This window comes from Rhinoraja longicauda, chromosome 32, assembly GCF_053455715.1.
Source record: "Rhinoraja longicauda isolate Sanriku21f chromosome 32, sRhiLon1.1, whole genome shotgun sequence".
NCBI classification, from domain to species: Eukaryota; Metazoa; Chordata; class Chondrichthyes; order Rajiformes; family Arhynchobatidae; genus Rhinoraja; species Rhinoraja longicauda.
Window position 1 is genome coordinate 29286657 of NC_135984.1, and position 20217 is coordinate 29306873.

Below are 20217 nucleotides of genomic sequence, written 5' to 3' on the forward strand. Positions count from 1 at the left end.
CCTCACACTTATCCACATTAAACTGCATCTGCCATGCATCCGCCCACTCACACAACCTGTCCAAGTCACCCTGCAACCTCGTAGCATCTTCCTCACAGTTCACACTACCACCCAGCTTTGTATCATCTGCAAATTTGCTAATCGTACTTTTAATCCCTTCATCCAAGTCATTAATATATATTGTAAATAGCTGCGGTCCCAGCACCGAGCCTTGCGGTACCCCACTAGTTACTGCCTGCCATTCTGAAAGGGACCCATTTATCCCCACTCTTTGCTTTCTGTCTGTCAACCAATTTTCTATCCATGTCAGTACCCTACCTCCAATACCATGTGCTCTAATTTTGCCCACTAATCTCCTATGTGGAACCTTGTCGAAGGCTTTCTGAAAGTCAAGGTACACCACATCCACCGGCTCTCCCCTGTCAATTTTCCTAGTTATATCCTCAAAGAATTCCAGAAGGTTAGTCAAGCATGATTTTCCCTTCGTAAATCCATGCTGACTCGGAACGATTCTGTTACTACTATCCAAATGCTCTGCAATTTCGTCTTTTATAATTGAGTCCAGCATCTTCCCCACCACTGATGTCAGACTAACTGGTCTATAATTTCCCGTTTTCTCTCTCCCTCCTTTCTTAAAAAGTGGGACAACATTAGCTACCCTCCAATCCACAGGAACTGATCCTGAATCTATAGAACATTGGAAAATGCTCACCAATGCGTCCACAATTTCTAGAGCCACCTCCTTAAGTACTCTGGGCTGCAGACCATCAGGCCCTGGGGATTTAGCAGCCTTCAGTCCCATCAGTCTACCCAACACCATTTCCTGCCTAATGTGGATTTCCTTCAGTTCCTCCGTCACCCTAGGATGTCTTGCCACTAGAACATCTGGGAGATTGCTTGTATCTTCCTTAGTGAAGACAGATCCAAAGTACCGGTTCAACTCGTCTGTCATTCAATGTATGAACATTGAATTCTCCAATTTTAGATATCTGACCTATTAACCCCCTCCCCCCCCCCCCCCTCCTTATCCCCCTCTCTGCCCTGTGCCCAACCTGGATGTACTCCCTTCCCCCATCCCCTTCCACCCATATTCCTTCATCTGGCTTCACAATTTGCGACCTCTAGCTATTTCTCCTTATCTCTTTCATATTCTCACTTGAGGTGCAGTTCCGATTACAAGTTACAATGCAAAAGAAAATCGTAACGATCTCCCTCACTCACCAAAGCATAAAGCAATAAAACGTACAAAATTATCGTAGTCTTATACATATTAACCATAAATACACCTAATTCATATTTTTTAAAGCAGTATTTTCTTACCTCTCCGAAGCAAAACTGGAAAATACGGATGAAACACAGGTCTGTACACATGCAGCAAATCAGCCGGTGAGAATGTTTAGCCCCTGCAACCTAGGATCGGCGCATGCTCACTCGAGATACCGAACTGGCTTATACTCCCTCATCTCTATCCACCTATCACAAGCACTAAAGAAAGCTAATGGCATGTTGGCCTTCATAACAAGAGGATTTCAATTTAGGAGTAAAGAGGTTCTTCTGCGGTTAGATAGGGCCCTGGTAGGACCACATCTGGAGTATTGTGTACAGTTTTGGTCTCCTAATTTGAGGAAAGATATCCTTGTAATAGAGGCAGTGCAGCGTATCACGAGATTGATCCCTGGGATGACGGGACTGTCAAATGAGGAAAGATTGAAAATACTAGGCTTGTATTCACTGGAGTTTAGAAGGATGAGAGGGGATCTTATTGAAACATATAAAATTATAAACGTCTGGACAAGCAAGATGCAGGAAAATTGTTCCCAATGTTGGGGGAGTCCAGAACCAGGGGCCACAGTCTTAGAATAAAGGGGAGAATAAACTGAGGTGAGAAGGAACTTTTTCACCCAGAGAGTTGTGAATTTGTGGAATTCTCTGCCACAGAGGGCAGTGGAGGTCAAATCACTGGATGGATTTAAGAGAGAGTTAGATAGAGCTCTAGGGGCTAGTGGAATCAAGGAATATGGGGAGAAGGCAGGCACGGATTATTGATTGTGGACGATCAGCCATGATCACAATGAATGGCGGTGCTGGTTCGAAGGGCTGAATGGCCTCCTCCTGCACCTATTTTCTATGTTTCTATGTTGCCAGATATTGTCCTGCCCCCACCTCTCTTCCAGGAGTCTGAAGAAATGCTTCGACCTGACATGGTCTGCAATGGTCCACAATTGACCATTGTGGGCTCCATCTTTCCTGAGTAATTGATGCAGGCTGTGCTTCATTCCATACCTTCTCATACCTCTAGTTTCCCCCTCCCTGACTCTCAGTCTGATGAAGTCTCAACCCGAAACCTCACGCATTCGTTTTCTCCAATGATGCTGCCTGACTCACTGAGTTACTCCAGCATTTTGTGTCTATTCGCGACGCAAAACGTTGCCTATCCATGTTCACAAGTTCACAAGTTCACGTTATAGGAGTAGAGTTAGGCCATAGAGCCCATCAAGTCCATGCCATTCAATCCTGGCTGATCTCTGCCTCCAAATCACATTTTCCTGCCTTCTCCCTATAACCCTTGACACCCATTCTAATCAAGAATTTGTCTATCTTTGCCTTAAAAAATATCTACTGACCTGGCCTCCACAGCCCTCTGTGGCAATGAGTTTCACAGATTAACTACCCTCTGACTAAAGAGGTTCCTCCTCACCTCGTTTCTAAAAGAGCGCCCTTTAATTCTGAGGCTCTGACCACTGGTCCTAGACTCTCCCACCAGTGGAAACATCCTTTCCACATCCACCCTATGCCTTTCGTTATTCTGTAAGTTTCGATCAGGTCCCTACTCAATCTTCTAAACTCCAGCAAGTAGAGGTCCAGTGCTGTCAAGTGCTCATCATATGCTAACCTACTCATTCCTGGAATCAATCTTGTAAACCTCCTCTGGACCCTCTCCAGAGCCAGCACATCCTTCCTCAGATATGCACGGTAGCGCAGCGGTAGAGTTGCTGCTTTACAGCGAATGCAGCGCCGGAGACTCAGGTTCGATCCTGACTACGGGTGCTGCACTGTAAGGAGTTTGTACGTTCTCCCCGTGACCTGCGTGGGTTTTCTCCGAGATCTTCGGTTTCCTCCCACACTCCAAAGACGTACAGGTATGTAGGTTAATTGGCTGGGTAAATGTAAAAAAAAAAAAAAATTGTCCCTAGTGGGTGTAGGATAGTGTTAATGTACGGGGATCACTGGGCGGCACGGACTTGGTGGGCCGAAAAGGCCTGTTTCTGGCTGTATATATATGATATGATATGATATGGCGCCCAAATTTGCTCACTGTACTCCCAAGTGTGGCCTGACCAGTGGCTTACAGAGCCTCAGCATTACATTTTTGTTTTTGTATTCCAGTCTTGATATGACCAATTTGCCTTCCTTACTACCGATTCAACTTGCAAATGAACTTTTTGGGAGTCACAAGTCCCTTTGTGCCTCCGATTTCCGGATTCTCTCCATTTAGAAAATAATCTATGCCTTATTCTTATTACCAAAATGCATGACTCCACACTTTGCTACACTGAATTTCATCTGCCACTTCTCTGCCCACTCTCCTAACCTGTCCAAGTCCTTCTGCAGAGTCCTTGCTTCCTCTACACTGCCTGTCCCTCCACCTATCTTACAATCATCTGCAAACTTGGCCACAAAGCCTTCAATCCCCTTAACAAATCATTAATATACAACGTGAAGAGAAGCAACCTCAGCACAGACCCTTGTGGAACCACTAGTCAATAGTCAATATAGCCAATAGTCAATAATCAATTTTATTTGTCACATACACATAAATGTGCAGTGAAATGAATGATTACCCACAGTCCAACAATAAGAGCAATAAAAATATGCAATAACACACAATCATAAACCAACACCAAACAAAAAGAAACATCCATCACAGTGAGTCTCCTCCAGTCCCCTCCTCACTGTGATGGAAGACCAGAATGTCTTTTCTCTTCCCCTGCCATCTTCTCCCGCGGTCAGGCTGTTGAGGTTGCCACGTTCCAGGCCCCGCCGGACGGTGAAAGGTCTGCCGGACGGTGAAAAGGCCGACCCAAGCCCCGCGATCGAGGGCGGACGAAGACGCTGCCGCGGCACGTCGGGGCGGTCGGGGCTCCTGACATTGAAGCCCCCGCCGGGCAGAGAAAATCCCTATTTCAGGCCGCGCCGGATGGTGAAAGGTCCGTAGTGGGCCGACCCAAGCCCCGTGATTCGGGGCGGGTGAAGACGCTGCCGCTGCCGGAGCTCCCGATGTCGGCCCCCACCCAGGGGCCTGCGAGCTTCCGATATCCACGCGGCCCACAGCCCGTGGCTGAAGAAGCCTCCGAAGGCGAGTCACAGCCGCACTCGCAGCGCCACCACAGCCTCCGAAGGCAGCCAGCTCCGCAGATGGTAAGTCTGCGAACCAGAGCCCAGGTGGTCCCAGCTGGAGGCCGCTAACTCCAGGTGTTTGGCCGATGGTAGGCCGCAGCAGGAACGGAGACACCACCCAGAAACAAAGGTCGCGGCTCCGTTCGGAAGAGACAATTTTACAGTTCCCCCCCCCCCCACACACATAGTACACAACCACAAAAAACACCACATCATATCTAAACACTACAATTAAGGCAGCCAACCTGAACAAGCACCTTTTATTGCAACATTTTGCCTTCTGCCATCCAGCCAACCTGCTATCCATGCTAGTATCTTCCTTTTAATACCATGGGCTCTCATCTTCCCAAGCAGCCTGACATGCAACACCTTATCGAAGACCTTCTAAAAATCTCCAGAGATGTTCACTTGAGATGCTGCTTGACACGCTGAGTTACTCCAACACTTTGAGTCTTTATTTGCAAACCAGCATCTGCAGTTCCTTGTGTCAACATTCTGAAGATGGTTCTCTTCAAAAATCATAATAAATCAATGTAGATATTGACAACACTGTACCCATGGAAGAAATGGATACAAAAAAGTTCACAGTAAATCTAAAGACGAAGTTCAGAAATACCTCTGGCTAATTTGATAATGGTGTTTTCCTCAAATTACTGCGGTGCCTTTTGGAACAATATAATCAACGAATGCACGACCTTCTAGGTTAACACATTCCAGCATCAGTAATTTGTTGAAGTTATGATTTATTATCACTCAGTAACTTGTATCTTCTTGCCTCTTCTTATGAAACAGTGATCACAACAAATTCCAGAGAGCTTCAGCGTTTCACCAGTTGTCAAGGAATGTTACAGCGGAACCTGGTTCCTTCCTCTCCTTTACAATCGTGCAGCACAGAAACAGCTCCCTCAGCCCACCCCTCCAAGATGCCCATCTGTACGATCCCAGTCGGCCTGCTCTCTCCACCTTTCCTAACCACGTACAGTACCTGTCCAAATGCTTTTTCAACAGTAATTTTACCTGTCTCTATCACCACCTCTGGCAGCTTATACTAAATAACCACCATCAAATGACAAAGTGCAAAATCTTTACCCCTCAAATCTCCTTTAAAATGCTCTCTTCTCACCTTAAACTGCCCTCTATTTCAGACTGAAGGATCTCAACCCAAAACGTCACCTATTCCTTTTCGCCAGAGATGCTGCCTCGCAGCTTTTTGTGTCTATCTTTGGTGTAAACCAACATCTGCAGTTCCTTCCTACTCCCTCTATTTCAAAGCTCCCTTTGCATGAAGAAAAGACCCTGACTATCTATGTATAGGAAAAAAACTGCAGATGCTGGTTAAAATCGAAGGTAGACACAAAAAGCTGGAGTAACTCAGCGGGTCAGCCAGTATCTCGGGTGGTCCCACCCCCTCCCCTGACATCAGTCTGAAGAAGGATCTCAACCCCAAACTTCACCAATTCCTTCTCTCCCGAGATGCTGGCTGACCCACTGAGTTACTCCAGCTTTTTATGTCTACCTTGACTATGTCTGCCCATCATAATTTTATAAAAACTCTTAAGTTCATATGATGGGCTGTGTCCCAGGTTATTCAAGGAGCCTTGAAGATCTTTGTGTCCTCTCTGGCCAGAGGCAGGGTCCCGGACAACCGGAGAGCTGCTAATGCTCTTCCTTTGCCTAAGAAGGGAAATAGGGAAAATTTCTGGAAATCATAGGCCGATGATCCTCACTGCAGTGGTAGGGATGCAGCTTGGAGAGGGTTTCAGGATAGAAATTACTTGCATTTTGTATATGGCTGAATTAAGGATAGTCAGCGTGTTTTTTGAGGCTGTGAAGGTGGTGATTGATGAGATTAGGGCAGTGGATGTTGATTACATGAACATTAGAAAGGCTTTTAATAAGTCCCCTCATGGTAGACTGATGCAGAAAATGACGCTGGATGGTGCAATGGATCAGTGGTGAGACCCTTGTTGTCTGTGATACATAGATGGTGCAATGGATCAGTGGTGAGACCCTTGTTGTCTGTGATATATAGATAGTGCAAGGGGTCAGTGGTGAGACCCTTGTTGTCTGTGATATATAGATAGTGCAAGGGGTCAGTGGTGAGACCCTTGTTGTCTGTGATATTTATAAATTAATTTGAGGATGTAGAACAGTTGGTTTGTAAATTTGCAGACAACACCAGACAATGTGAACTGTGAGGGAGATGCTATGAGGTTGCAGGGTAAATTGGACAGGTTGTGTGAGTGGGCGGATGCATGGCAGATGCAGTTTAATGTAGATAAGTGTGAGGTTATCCACTTTGGTGGTAAGAATAGGAAGGCAGATTTTATCTGAATGGTGTCAAGTTAGGAAAAGGGGATGTACAACGAGATCTGAGTGTCCTAGTGCATCAGTCACTGAAAGGAAGCATGCAGGTACAGCAGGCAGTGAAGAAAGCCAATAGAATGTTGGCCTTCATAACAAGAGGGGTTGAGTATAGGAGCAAAGAGGTCCTTCTGTAGTTGTACAGGACCCTAGTGAGACCGCACCTGGAGTACTGTGTGCAGTTTTGGTCTCCAAATTTGAGGGAGGATATTCTTGCTATTGAGGGCGTGCAGCGTAGGTTTACTAGGTTGATTCCCGGAATGGCAGGACAGTCATATGTTGAAAGACTGGAGCGACTAGGCTTGTATACACTGGAATTTAGAAGGATGAGAGGGGATCTTATCGAAACATATAAGATTATTAAGGGGTTGGACACGTTAGAGGCAGGAAACATGTTCCCAATGTTGGAGGAGTCCAAAACAAGGGGCCACAGTTTAAGAATAAGGGGTAGGCCATTTAGAATGGAAATGAGGAAAAACGTTTTCAGTCAGAGAGTTGTGAATCTGTGGAATTCTCTGCCTCAGAAGGCAGTGGAGGCCAATTCTCTGATTGCATTCAAGAGAGAGCTAGATAGAGCTCTTAAGGATAGCGGAGTCAGGGTGTATGGGGAGAAGGCAGGAATGGGGTACTGATTGAGAATGATCAGCCATGATCACATTGAATGGCTCGAAGGGCCGAATGACCTATTCCTGCACCTATTGTCTATTGTCCTCCACAAGGGTAACTATAGGAAGGCACTGCAGATGCTGGTTCATTGAATTGAATTGAATACTTTATTGTCACATGTGACAAGTAACAATGAAAATATTTGCGTGCATACTCAAGGTATGCAAATGATAGACCATTAAGAACGCTTACAAAGTTACAAATCAAACCCCCTTTGTTCTTCCCCCCTCCCCCTCCCTCAGGGCGGTCTCCTCGCGCCTGGGGCTTCCTTTATATCATATCATCATATCATATATATACAGCCGGAAACAGGCCTTTTCGGCCCTCCAAGTCCGTGCCGCCCAGTGATCCCCGCACATTAACACTATCCTACACCCACTAGGGACAATTTTTACATTTGCCCAGCCAATTAACCTACATACCTGTACGTCTTTGGAGTGTGGGAGGAAACCGAAGATCTCGGAGAAAAACCACGCAGGTCACGGGGAGAACGTACAAACTCCTTACAGTGCAGCACCCGTAGTCAGGATCGAACCTGAGTCTCCGGCGCTGCATTCGCTGTAAAGCAGCAACTCTACCGCTGCGCTACTGTGCCGCCCTACGTCGAAGATCGACACCAAAAGCTGGAGTAACTCAGCGGGTCAGGCAGCATCTCTGGGAAGAAGGAATGGGCGACATTTTGTTCGAGATCCTGCAGACCCTTGCGTAAATCAGATGTTATGTAGGTCAGAAATGGAAGTATTACTGCTCACATGTAAATTTACTGTTCATACTGTGTAATACCAGTGGGAGACCACGTGGGGAGCTCCAAGGTGGAGACAACGGGTGAAGCTTCAGCATGGGGATAACGGGTGGAGCTGCAGCATGGAGAGCACGGGGGAGCTCCAAGGTGGAGATCACTTGGGAAGCTCCAAGGTGGAGACCACGGGTGGGGCTCCGACACGCAAGTTGGGGAGTGCCTGTAATTGATGGAATAGAGGGCACTGAGGAAGTCTGTAAAAGGATATCAATTTGTTACAGATACTGTATGGGTGGAGAAATGACAGATGGAGTTTCATCTAGTAAATGTGAAGTGTTGGACTTTGGGAGGTTAAATGTAAGGGGAAAGCATACAGTAATGGCAGAACTCTTAACAGCACTGATGTACAGGGAAATCTTGGGCTCAAGTCCATAGTTCCCCGAAGTGGCAACACAAGTGGATCGAGTGGTAAAGAGGGCATATGGTATGCTTGTCTTCATCGGTCAGGGTATTGAGTATAGGCATCAGGAAGTCATGTTATAGCTTTATAAAACTTTGGTTAGGTCACTTTTATAGTGTGAAGTTAGAGGGAGGATGTGGAGGAATTGGAGAGGGTGCTGCAGATGACCTGGATTGGAGGATATATGTACAGGAGAGGTTTGACAAACGTGAATAGTTTTCACTGAAGTGTCAGAGGCTGAGGGGTGCCCTGATAGAACTATATAAAATTATGAGAGCCATTGATGGGGTAGACAGTCAGAGCCTTTTTCCCCGGTGTGGAAATGTCAATCACTAGAGGGCATAGTTTAAAGGTAAGAGGGGCAAAGTTCAAAGTCCGGATATGTGCAGTTCAGGTTTTCTAACATAGAGGGTGGTGGGTGCCTGGAACACGCTGTCACGGGTGGTGGTAGAAGCAGATGTGATAGTGGTGTTTACGAGGGTTTTACATAGGCACCTGGGTATTGTTAAAGAAAACTTTAAAACACACCACAAAGATCGGGAAAGGCAGTCAAAACTTTATTTAAGAGCGTCAAATACAGCGATCGCTGATTGCAATCTAGCAGATTGCTCAACAAACAAAGATTCATCAGTTCCTTACATACAGAATCTCCCTTTAGATGCGTTGTTTACCGCTGCAGGCACTTTTTCCTTCTTCAGAATGTTCTTACAAGTATAAATCATGCACCTTCGAAAGATACAGGTCAACAAACATAGCTCAATCCCACCCCATTGCAGATAAACAGATCTCCTGTTACCCTTTCAACCTCATTTTATTGTTTTACAATTGCCATTTGTCCTTCACAATATTCAGTGAATGGAGGGATATGGATCACATGCAGGCAGAGGAGATTAGAAACAACAGTGACCACAGGTGGGTCAGAACTGCCCTGTTTAACATTCTCCTTCACATTCCTTTTGTCATTTAACAGTTCCTCTAAGCTGACCTTTCCCCAATCCATCCTCTTCTTTGGAACCCACTTCCATCTTCTCTTGTAAGACCCGTTGAACATTCCCAGTTCTGAAATGGAGGAGGCCCAGGACAAAAAGGTCAGTGTGGGAATGGGAGGGGGAGTTAAAGTGTTGAGCAACCGGGAAATCAGGTAGGTTTAGGCGGACCAAGCGGAGGTGTTCAGCGAAACGATCGCCAAGCCTGCGCTTGGTCTGGCCGATATGCAGGAGTTCACACCTGGAACAGTGGATACAGTAGATGAGGTTGGAGGAGGAGGTGCAAGTTCACACCTGGAACAGTGGATACAGTAGATGAGGTTGGAGGAGGAGGTGCAAGTGAATTTCTGCCTCTCCTGAAAAGACAGTTGAGGTCCTTGGATGGAGTCGTGGGGGGAGGTAAAGGGACAGGTGTTGCATTTCCTGCGGTTGCCAGTGAAAGTACCTGGGGAGGGGGTGGGAAGGTACAAGTTGACCAGGGAGTTGCGGAGGGAGCCGTCTGTTTGGAAAGCAGAAAGGGGTGGAGGTGGGAAGATGTGGCCAGTAGGTTTCTCATGGTCTATCCATGCCCTGTTTGGATGCCCACAACTTTCTCCGCTCCAAAGGAAAATGAACCCAACCTATGCCGTCTCTCCTCAAAACAGAAACCCTCTATCCTGCAACCACTTGCTGAATCTACTCTGCATCTTCTCCAATGCAATCACATCAGTGACAACCCAGACTGAACTCTACTCCAGCTGTGGCTAACGGACAGCATCCATCAGTTTACCATATGTATAAGAAAATAACTGCAGATGCTGGTACAAATCGAAGAAGGGTCTGAAGAAGGGTCTCGACCCGAAACGTCACCCATTCCTTCTCTCCCGAGATGCTGCCTGACCTGCTGAGTTACTCCAGCATTTTGTGAATAAATACCATCAGTTTACCATAATCTCCCTGCTCGTATATTCGACACAGTGGCTAATCAAGGCAAGTATTCAGTATAGACACAAAAAGCTGAATGGGTTAGACAGCATCTCTGGAGAAAAGGAATAGGTGACATTTCAGGTCGAGACCCTTCTTCAGACTGAGAGTCAGAGGAAAAGGAAATGAGAGATATAGACGGTGAAGTAGAGAAATATAGAACAAATGAATGAAAGATGTGCAAAAAAGTAACGATGATAAAGGAAACAGGCTGTTTGCAAGGTGATAACGAGAAGACGGTGCGACTTGGGTGGGGGAGGAAGGAGAATGCAGGGGTTACTTGAAGTTAGAGAAATCAATAATCATACCAATTTGCATTTAGCCTCACTCTGACAATGGGGAGGCCTAGGACAGAAAGGTCTGTGTAGGAATGAGAAGGGGAATTAAAGTGTCTGGCAATCGGGAGATCATGTAGGTTCAGGCAGACTGAGCGAAGGTGTTCAGCGAAATGATCGCCCAGTCTTCATTTGGTCTTGCCGATGTATACGAGTCCACATCTTGAACAGTGGAAACAGTAGATGAGGTTGGAGGAGGTGCAAGTGAACCTGTGCCTAACCTGAAAGGACAGTCGGAGTCCCTGGACTGAGTCGAGGAAGGGGGTATAGGGACAGGTGTTGCATCTTCTGCGGTTGCAGGGGAAGGTACCTGGGGAGGGGGTGGGTTGGCTGGGAAGGGATGTTAACCAGGGAGTGTGGAGGGAACGGTCTCTGCAGAAGACGGAAAGAGGTGGAGATGGGAAGATGTGACTAGTGGTGGGATCCTGTTGGAGGTGGCGTAAATGTCGGAGGAATAATGTGTTGTATGCGACAGCTGATGGGGTGGAAGTTAAGGACTAGGGAGACTCTGTTTCTGTTGAGACTAGGGGCAGAGAGAGCTAGGGCGGAGCTGCGGGGTACCGAGGAGACACGAGTGAGGGCCTCGTCTATGATGGGAGAGGGGAACCCCCGTTCCTTAAAGAATGAGGACATCTCGGATATCCTGGTATGGAACACCTTATATTGGGCGCAGATGTGGCGTAGATGGAGGAATTGGGAGTAGAGGGTAGAATCTTTGCAGGAAGCAGAGTGGGAAGAAGTGTAGTTGAGATAGTTGTGGGAATCAATGGGTTTGTAATAGACGTCAGTCGATACTCTATCTCCTGTGATGGAGACGGTGAAATCAAAAAGGGGAGGGAGGTGTCGGAAATGAATTTGAGTGTAGGATGGAAATTGATGAAGTCCATAAGTTCTGCATAGGTGCAGGAGGCAGTACTAATGCCTTCCACACTCACATCCAATGATCCACTCACATCACTGCTTACAGCTTTCAATCACAAACCCCTCCCCCCCCCACCCCCACCCCCCGCCCCAACATAATCCTATGCCTCATGTTGCCAAGCAAACTTCAGATATAATTTGTGAAATTGCCCTGGATCCCATGGCCTTAGATCTTTTGAACCAGTCTCCAATCTGGGATCTTGTCTAAGACCTTGCTGAAGTTCACATAGGATATAGGTATTGATTTATTTTTGTCACATGCTGAGATACAACATAATAACTTTGATTCATAAGCGATAGGAGCAGAATTAGGCCATTTGGCCCATCAAGTCTACTCCACCATTCAATCATGGCTGGGTTTTTTTTCCCTCTCAACACCATTCTCCTGCCTTCTCCCCTTAAACCCTGACATACATACTAATCAAAAATCTATCATCAATTTCTGCCTTAAAAGTATCCATTGTCAGCCTCCACAGCCTTCTGTGGCAATGATTTCCACAGATTCATCACCCTCTGATTAAAGAAATTCCATCTAATCTCCTTCCTAAAGGTACATCCTTTTATTTCTGAGAGCTGGTCACATCCAAGCCCTGGAAACCAGACCCGGGTAACACCCTCACTGCACCTCCACAACCCACCATGAACCTGTCCCAATGAGTTCCACACCTCCTCCCATACACCAAGGCTCCACTTCCCAGGCTTAAACGATCAAATCCATGATCACAGCTACCAAACTCTAGGCTTTGAAATCCAGGGCCAACCTGGGACATCAGAACATGAAACATAAAGGACAGGAGCACAGGAGGAGTACAGTGCAGGAAAGGCCTTTCGGGCCTACAATATCTGTGATAAACATGATGCCAAGGTAAATTAATCTCCTCTGCATGCATGTGATCCATATCCCTTCTTTACCTCATATCTATGTGCCTATCCTCAAGCCTCTTAAATGCCACTATAGTATATGCCTTCACCACCACCGTGTAGTGCATTCCAGACATCCATCACTTTCTCTGTAAAAAACTTGACTCACACATCACCTTCCCGCTCTCACCTTAAATCTATGCCCTCTAGTCAGTAGGCCATAGACAATAGGTGCAGGAGGAGGCCATTCGGCCCTTCGAGCCAGCACCGCCATTCAATGTGATCATGGCTGATCATTCTCAATCAGTACCCCGTTCCTGCCTTCTCCCCATACCCCCTGACTCCGCTATCCGTAAGAGCTCTATCTAGCTCTCTCTTGAATGCATTCAGAAAATTGGCCTCCACTGCCTTCTGAGACAGAGAATTCCACAGATTCACAACTCTGACTGAAAAAGTTTTTCCTCATCTCAGTTATACAAATTAGCATACAAATTAGCAAGAAAAAGCAGCCTACCAGAGGACTGGGAGAAATTCAGAGTCCAGCAGAGGAGGACAAAGGGCTTAATTAGGAAAGGGAAAATAGATTATGAAAGAAAACTGGCAGGGAACATAAAAACTGACTGCAAAAGCTTTTATAGATATGTGAAGAGAAAAAGATTAGTTAAGACAAATGTAGGTCTCTTACAGTCAGAAACAGGTGAATTGATCATGGGGAACAAGGACATGGCAGACCAATTGAATATCTACTTTGGTTCTGTCTTCACGAAGGAAGACATAAATAATCTGCAGGAAATAGCAGGGGACCGGGGGTCAAATGAGATGGAGGAACTGAGTGAAACCCAGGTTAGTCGGGAAGTGGTGTTAGGTAAATTGAATGGATTAAAGGCCGATAAATCCCCAGGGCCAGATAGGCTGCATCCCAGAGTGCTTAAGGAGGTAGCCCCAGAAATAGTGGATGCATTAGTGATAATTTTTCAAAACTCTTTAGATTCTGGAGTAGTTCCTGAGGATTGGAGGGTAGCTAATGTAACCCCACTTTTCAAAAAGGGAGGGAGAGAGAAAACGGGTAATTATAGACCAGTTAGTCTAACATGGTAGTGGGGAAAATGCTAGAGTCAGTTATTAAAGATGGGATAGCATCACATTTGGAAAGTGGTGAAATCATTGGACAAAGTCAGCATGGATTTATGAAAGGTAAATCATGTCTGACGAATCTTATAGAATTTTTCGAGGATGTAACTAGTAGAGTGGATAAGGGAGAACCAGTGGATGTGTTATATCTGGACTTCCAGAAGGCTTTCGACAAGGTCCCACATAAAAGTATGCAAACTTAAAGCACACGGTATTGTGGGTTCAGTATTGATGTGGATAGAGAACTGGCTGGCAGACAGGAAGCAAAGAATAGGAATAAACGGGTCCTTTTCAGAATGGCAGGTAGTGACTAGTGGGGTACCGCAAGGCTCAGTGCTGGGACCCCAGCTATTTACAATATATATTAATGATTTGGACGAGGGAATTGAATGCAACATCTCCAAGTTTGCGGATGACACGAAGCTGGGGGGCAGTGTTAGCTGTGAGGAGGATGCTAGGAGGCTGCAACGTGACTTGGATAGGTTAGGTGAGTGGGCAAATGCATGGCAGATGCAGTATAATGTGGATAAATGTGAGGTTATCCACTTTGGTGGCAAGAACAGGAAAGCAGACTATTATCTGAATGGTGGCCGATTAGGAAAAGGGGAGATGCAACGAGACCTGGGTGTCGTGGTACACCAGTCATTGAAAGTAGGCATGCAGGAGCAGCAGGCAGTGAAGAAAGTGAATGGTATGTTGGCATTCATAGCGAGGGGATTTGAGTATAGGAGCAGGGAGGTTCTGCTGCAGTTGTACAGGGCATTGGTGAGACCACACCTGGAGTATTGCGTACAGTTTTGGTCTCCTAATCTGAGGAAAGACATTCTTGCCATAGAGGGAGTACAGAGAAGGTTCACCAGATTGATTCCTGGGATGGCAGGACTTTCATATGAAGAAAGACTGGATAGACTCGGCTTGTACTCGCTGGAATTTAGAAGATTGAGGGGGGATCTTATAGAAACTTACAAAATTCTTAAGGGGTTGGACAGGCTAGATGCAGGAAGATTGTTCCCGATGTTGGGGAAGTCCAGAACAAGGGGTCACAGTTTAAGGATAAGGGGGAAGTCTTTTAGGACCGAGATGAGAAAGTTTTTTTTCACACAGAGAGTGGTGAATCTGTGGAATTCTCTGCCACAGAAGGTAGTTGAGGCCAGTTCATTGGCTATATTTAAGAGGGAGTTAGATGTGGCCCTTGTGGCTAAAGGGATCAGGGGGTATGGAGAGAAGGCAGGTACAGGATACTGAGTTGGATGATCAGCCATGATCATATTGAATGGCGGTGCAGGCTCGAAGGGTCGAATGGCCTACTACTGCACCTATTTTCTATGTTTCTATGTTTCTAAATGGCCTACCCCTTATTCTTAAACTGTGGCCCCTTGTTCTGGACTCCCCCAAGATTGGGAACATGTTTCCTGCCTCTAACGTGTCCAACCCCTTAATAATCTTATACGTTTCGATAAGATCCCCTCTCATCCTTCTAAATTCCAGTGTATACAAGTCTAGTCGCTCAAGTCTTTCAACATATGACAGTCCCGCCATTCCGCGAATTAACCTAGTAAACCTACGCTGCACGTCCTCAATAGCAAGAATATCCTTCCTCAAATTTGGAGACCAAAACTGCACACAGTACTCCAGGTGCGGTCTCACTAGGGCCCTGTACAACTGCAGAAGGACCTCTTTGCTCCTATATTCAACTCCTCCTGTTATGAAGGCCAACATTCCATTGGCTTTCTTCACTGCCTGCTGTACCTGCATGCTTCCTTTCAGTGACTGATCCTCTAAGACACCCAGATTTCGTTGTACGTCCCCTGTTCCTAACTTGACACCATTCAGATAATACTCCGCCTTCCTAATCTTACCACCAAAGTGGATAACCTCACACATATCCACATTAAACTGCATCCGCCATGCATCTGCCCACTCACACAACCTGTCTAGGTCACCCTGCAACCTCATAGCAACTTCCTCATAGTTCACACTACCACCCAGCTTTGTATCATCTGCAAATTTGCTAATCGTACTTTTAATCCCTTCATCCAAGTCATTAATGTATATTATAAATAGCTGCGGTCCCAGCACCGAGCTTTGCTGTACCCCACTAGTTACTGCCTGCCATTCTGAAAGGGACCCATTTATCCCCACTCTTTGCTTTCTGTCTGTCAACCAATTTTCTATCCATGTCAGTACCCTACCTCCAATACAATGTGCTCTAATTTTGCCCACTAATCTCCTATGTGGAACCTTGTCAAAGTTTTTCTGAAAGTCAAGGTACACCACATCCACCGGCTCACCCCTGTCAATTTTCATAATTACATCCTCAAAGAATTCCAGAAGATTAGTCAAGCATGATTTCCCCTTTGTAAATCCATGCTGACTCGGAACGATCCTGTTACTACTATCCAAATGCTCCGCAATTTCGTTTTTTATAATTAACTCCAGCATCTTCCCCACCACTGATGTTAGACTAACTGGTCTATAATTTCCCGTTTTCTCTCTCCCTCCTTACTTAAAAAGTGGGTCAACATTAGCTACCCTCCAATCCACAGGAACTGATCCTGAATCTATAGAACATTGGAAAATGATCACCAATGCGTCCACAATTTCTAGCGCCACCTCCTTAAGTACTCTGGGATGCAGACCATCAGGCCCTGGGGATTTATCAGCCTTCAGTCCCATCAGTCTACCCAACACCATTTCCTGCCTAATGTGGATTTCCTTCGGTTCCTCCGTCACCCTAGGATCTCTGGCCACTAGAACACCTGGGAGATTGCTTGTATCTTCCTTAGTGAAGACAGATCCAAAGTACCGGTTCAACTCTGCCATTTCCTTGTTCCCCATAATAAATTCCCCTGCTTTTGTCTTCAAGGGGCCCACATTTGCCTTGACTATTTTTCCCTCTTCACATACCTAAAAAAGCTTTTACTATCCTCCTTTTATTATTGGCTAGTTTACCCTCGTACCTCATCTTTTCTCCCCGTATTGCCTTCTTAGTCATCTTCTGTTGCTCTTTAAAAGAGTCCCAATCCTCTGGCTTCCCACTCTTCTTTGCTTTGTTGTACTTCTTCTCTTTTATTTTTATGTTGTCCTTGACTTCCCTTGTCAGCCACGGGTGTCTCTTACTCCCCTTGGAATCTTTCCTCCTCTTTGGGATAAATTGATCCTGCAACTTCTGCATTGTTCCCAGGAATACCTGCCATTGCTGTTCCACCGTCTTCCCTGCTAGGGCCTCCTTCCAGTCAATTCTGGCCAGCTCCTGCCTCATGCCTCTGTAATCCCCTTTGCTATACTGTAATTAGTCTTAGACATTTCCACCCTGGGTTAAAGTTTCTGACTGTCTACCCTATCTATGTTTCTCATCATTTTATATCCCTCTGTGAGGTCTCCTCTCAGTATCTAACATTCCAGAAAAAAACAATCCAAGTCTGTCAAATCTCTCCTTGCAGCTAATACCGTTTAATGCAGGCTGCTTTCCAGTAAATCTCTTCTGCGTCCTCTCCAAATCTTTCTCTGGGTGCTCCGGTTTCCTCCCACATTCCAAAGATGTACAGGTTTGTAGGCTAATTGGCTCGGTAAAATTATAAATTGTCTCTAGTGTGTGTGGGATAACATTAGTGTGCGGGAATCGCTGGTCAGCACGGACTCGGTGGGCCGATGAGCCTGTTTCCGCGCTGTTTCTCTAAACTAAACTGAACTAAACTTAAGTTGCATCATTCCTTTGCCCCATGTCTCTAGGATGTAATCCCTGGTTCCCACATGACCTTCCGCCCAGCCGAAATCTCCAGGGACCACTTTCTCACGATTCCATTAATGTCCAGCTCAGGATGCAACCTTGACCACTGTCGCCCCCTGACCTTCAGTGACCACCAAGCCAACCAGGCACTCAAGCACCAGCCCCCTCTCCTTTCCCAGCGTTCCCGCCCACCAGCCCCCTCTCCTTTCCCAGCGTTCCCGCCCACCAGCCCCCACTCCTTTCCCAGCGTTCCCGCCCACCAGCCCCCACTCCTTTCCCAGCGTTCCCGCCCACCAGCCCCCACTCCTTTCCCAGCGTTCCCGCCCACCAGCCCCCTCTCCTTTCCCAGCGTTCCCGCCCACCAGCCCCCACTCCTTTCCCAGCGTTCCCGCCCACCAGCCCCCACTCCTTTCCCAGCGTTCCCGCCCACCAGCCCCCACTCCTTTCCCAGCGTTCCCGCCCACCAGCCCCCTCTCCTTTCCCAGCGTTCCCGCCCACCAGCCCCCACTCCTTCCCCAGCGTTCCTGACTACGCTGAAGCTCGGGAAACAGCGCCCGCCCCACCTCTTGCAACATTTATTTTGCAGCTGTGAAGCTTATTTCTGAACAGCTCTTCTTCTGTAATGGCCCAATACGAGAGCAGCCTCCCACCTGGTTCAGCGCTAGAATTGCTGCCTTACAGCGCTTTCAGCGCCAGAGACCCGGGTTCAATCCTGACTAGTGGTTCTCTCTGTATGGATTTTTTGTACGTTCTCCCCGTGACCTGCGTGGGTTTTTCTCCGAGATCTTCAGTTTCCTCCCACACGCCAAAGACAGACAGGTTTGTAGGTAAATTGGCTTGGTATAAATGTAAACTGTCCCTAGTGTTAATGAGCGGGGATCACTGGTCGGTGTGGACTTGGTGGGCCGAAGAGCCTGCTTCTGCGCTGTATCACTAAACTAAACTAAACTAACATTGATGATCAATGACAGAGAAGCAACCTTCATTGATCCAGAAGTTTACTCAAACATTTTAAAAAATCATGTAGGCTAGGGTTGAAATTATGAGAGAAATCGCTAAATTATCAAAGGTTAAGGGCTGATGGAAATGGTTGTTTAGATGGTTCAGGAAGTTGGAGAGAACATTGCCTCTAGCAGGGGAGTCTAGAACTAAGAGAATTCTAAATGTTGCTGATCTTTGGGGTCAATTAAAAGTTTTAAAATTGAGATTCTTAACCTTGTACAGGGTGTGGGTATTGTTAAGGTGACAGAACCACAGTGTCAGAGACGAGTACACAACAGCCATGGTCCATTCAAAGGTCTTTGATGGGCTGAGTATATATATATATATATATATATATATATATATATATATATATATATATATATATATATAGTTATCTTTACTAAAAAGTGGTGAGAATGAATTGTTCGCTACCACATGGATCAGCAGAGGCAATGATCAACGATGCATTCAGAGATGAAGGATTTATACACGAATGAAAAAGAAAGAGGAATATGATGAAGGATGCCAGGGACACGACCCACGAAACCCACGAGTGCTCCATATCCCCTAACCGTCTTTGCAAATCAGCGCAGCCCTGCTCAGATATACGTGGCTGTACTTCCTGCCACATCAGGATTCTCCACTAGTTGCCGCACCTCATTCGGTTCCCATGATCCATTCAGTTATGCAAAGCTTCCACTCACTTCACCGCACTCAACCGGTCCACCTCAGACACACGCCCACCAGCCTACCGGCTACCACCGGCCCACTGGCTACCACCGGCTACCACTGGCCCACCGGCTACCACCGGCTACCACCGGCTACCACTGGCCCACTGGCTACCACCGGCCCACCGGCCCACTGGCCATCACCGGCCCACGACACAAACCAAAGCAACTCACCACCTTTTTCCACTTCATCCTTCGGTTCTGGTACCAGGTTTTCACTTGGAGCTGAGTTAATCCCAGTGACTGTGCCAAGTCCAACCTGAAAGCCACACAAAACAAATCCTAAATATCTTTATATTCTTGGTAAATCTTGTCCCGCCCCCACTTCTCTTTTCCTCTTTTGCAGATCCCCCACCGACCCCCCCCCACCCCCCCCGACCCCCACCCCCCCCCCGCCCCCCCCCCACTCCACTGCAATCAGTCAGAAAAAACTGTCTATGTTGGCACCTTGTGTTTTGCTCAAGTTTCCAGCATCTGCAATAACTTGTATTTCTTTCTATTCCCATCCTATTGTTTCTGTTTGCTGTGAGTTGTGAAATAATTAAATGTTTCTTTTTACACAGATAGACACAAAATGCTGCATCTCAGCAGGACAGGCAGCATCTCTGGAGAGAAGGAATGGGTGGCGTTTCAGGTCATGACCTTTCTTCAGACTGAGAATTAGGGGAGAGGGAGACTAGAGATACGAAAGGGTAAGGTGTGAAAACAGATCAAAGCGGACGCCGATCAAGGAAATGCAGAAAGGTACATTGTTAGCTGAGGGGAAGGTGAGAATGATGCATACAATCAGTAAATTTAATCAGGAGGACAGTGAAACTAGTCGGAGATCTAGGGTGGGGGAGGGACAAAGAGAGAGGGAAAGCAAGGGTTACATGAGGTTAGCGAAGTTAATGTCCATACCACTGGGATGTAAGCTGCCCAAGCAAAATATGTGGTGCTGTTCCTCCAATT

At 46.6% G+C, this 20217-nt stretch overlaps 1 protein-coding gene across 1 annotated transcript in view; it reads right to left on the minus strand.

Annotated features, from left to right (window-relative positions):
- Positions 1-20217, minus strand: part of barx2 (BARX homeobox 2) — a 64381-nt gene that overhangs the window by 10279 nt on the left and 33885 nt on the right. The window contains exon 3 of the mRNA XM_078426722.1: positions 19441-19525. Coding sequence (XP_078282848.1) covers positions 19441-19525 — 85 coding nt within the window. The remainder of the gene's footprint in view (positions 1-19440; positions 19526-20217) is intronic.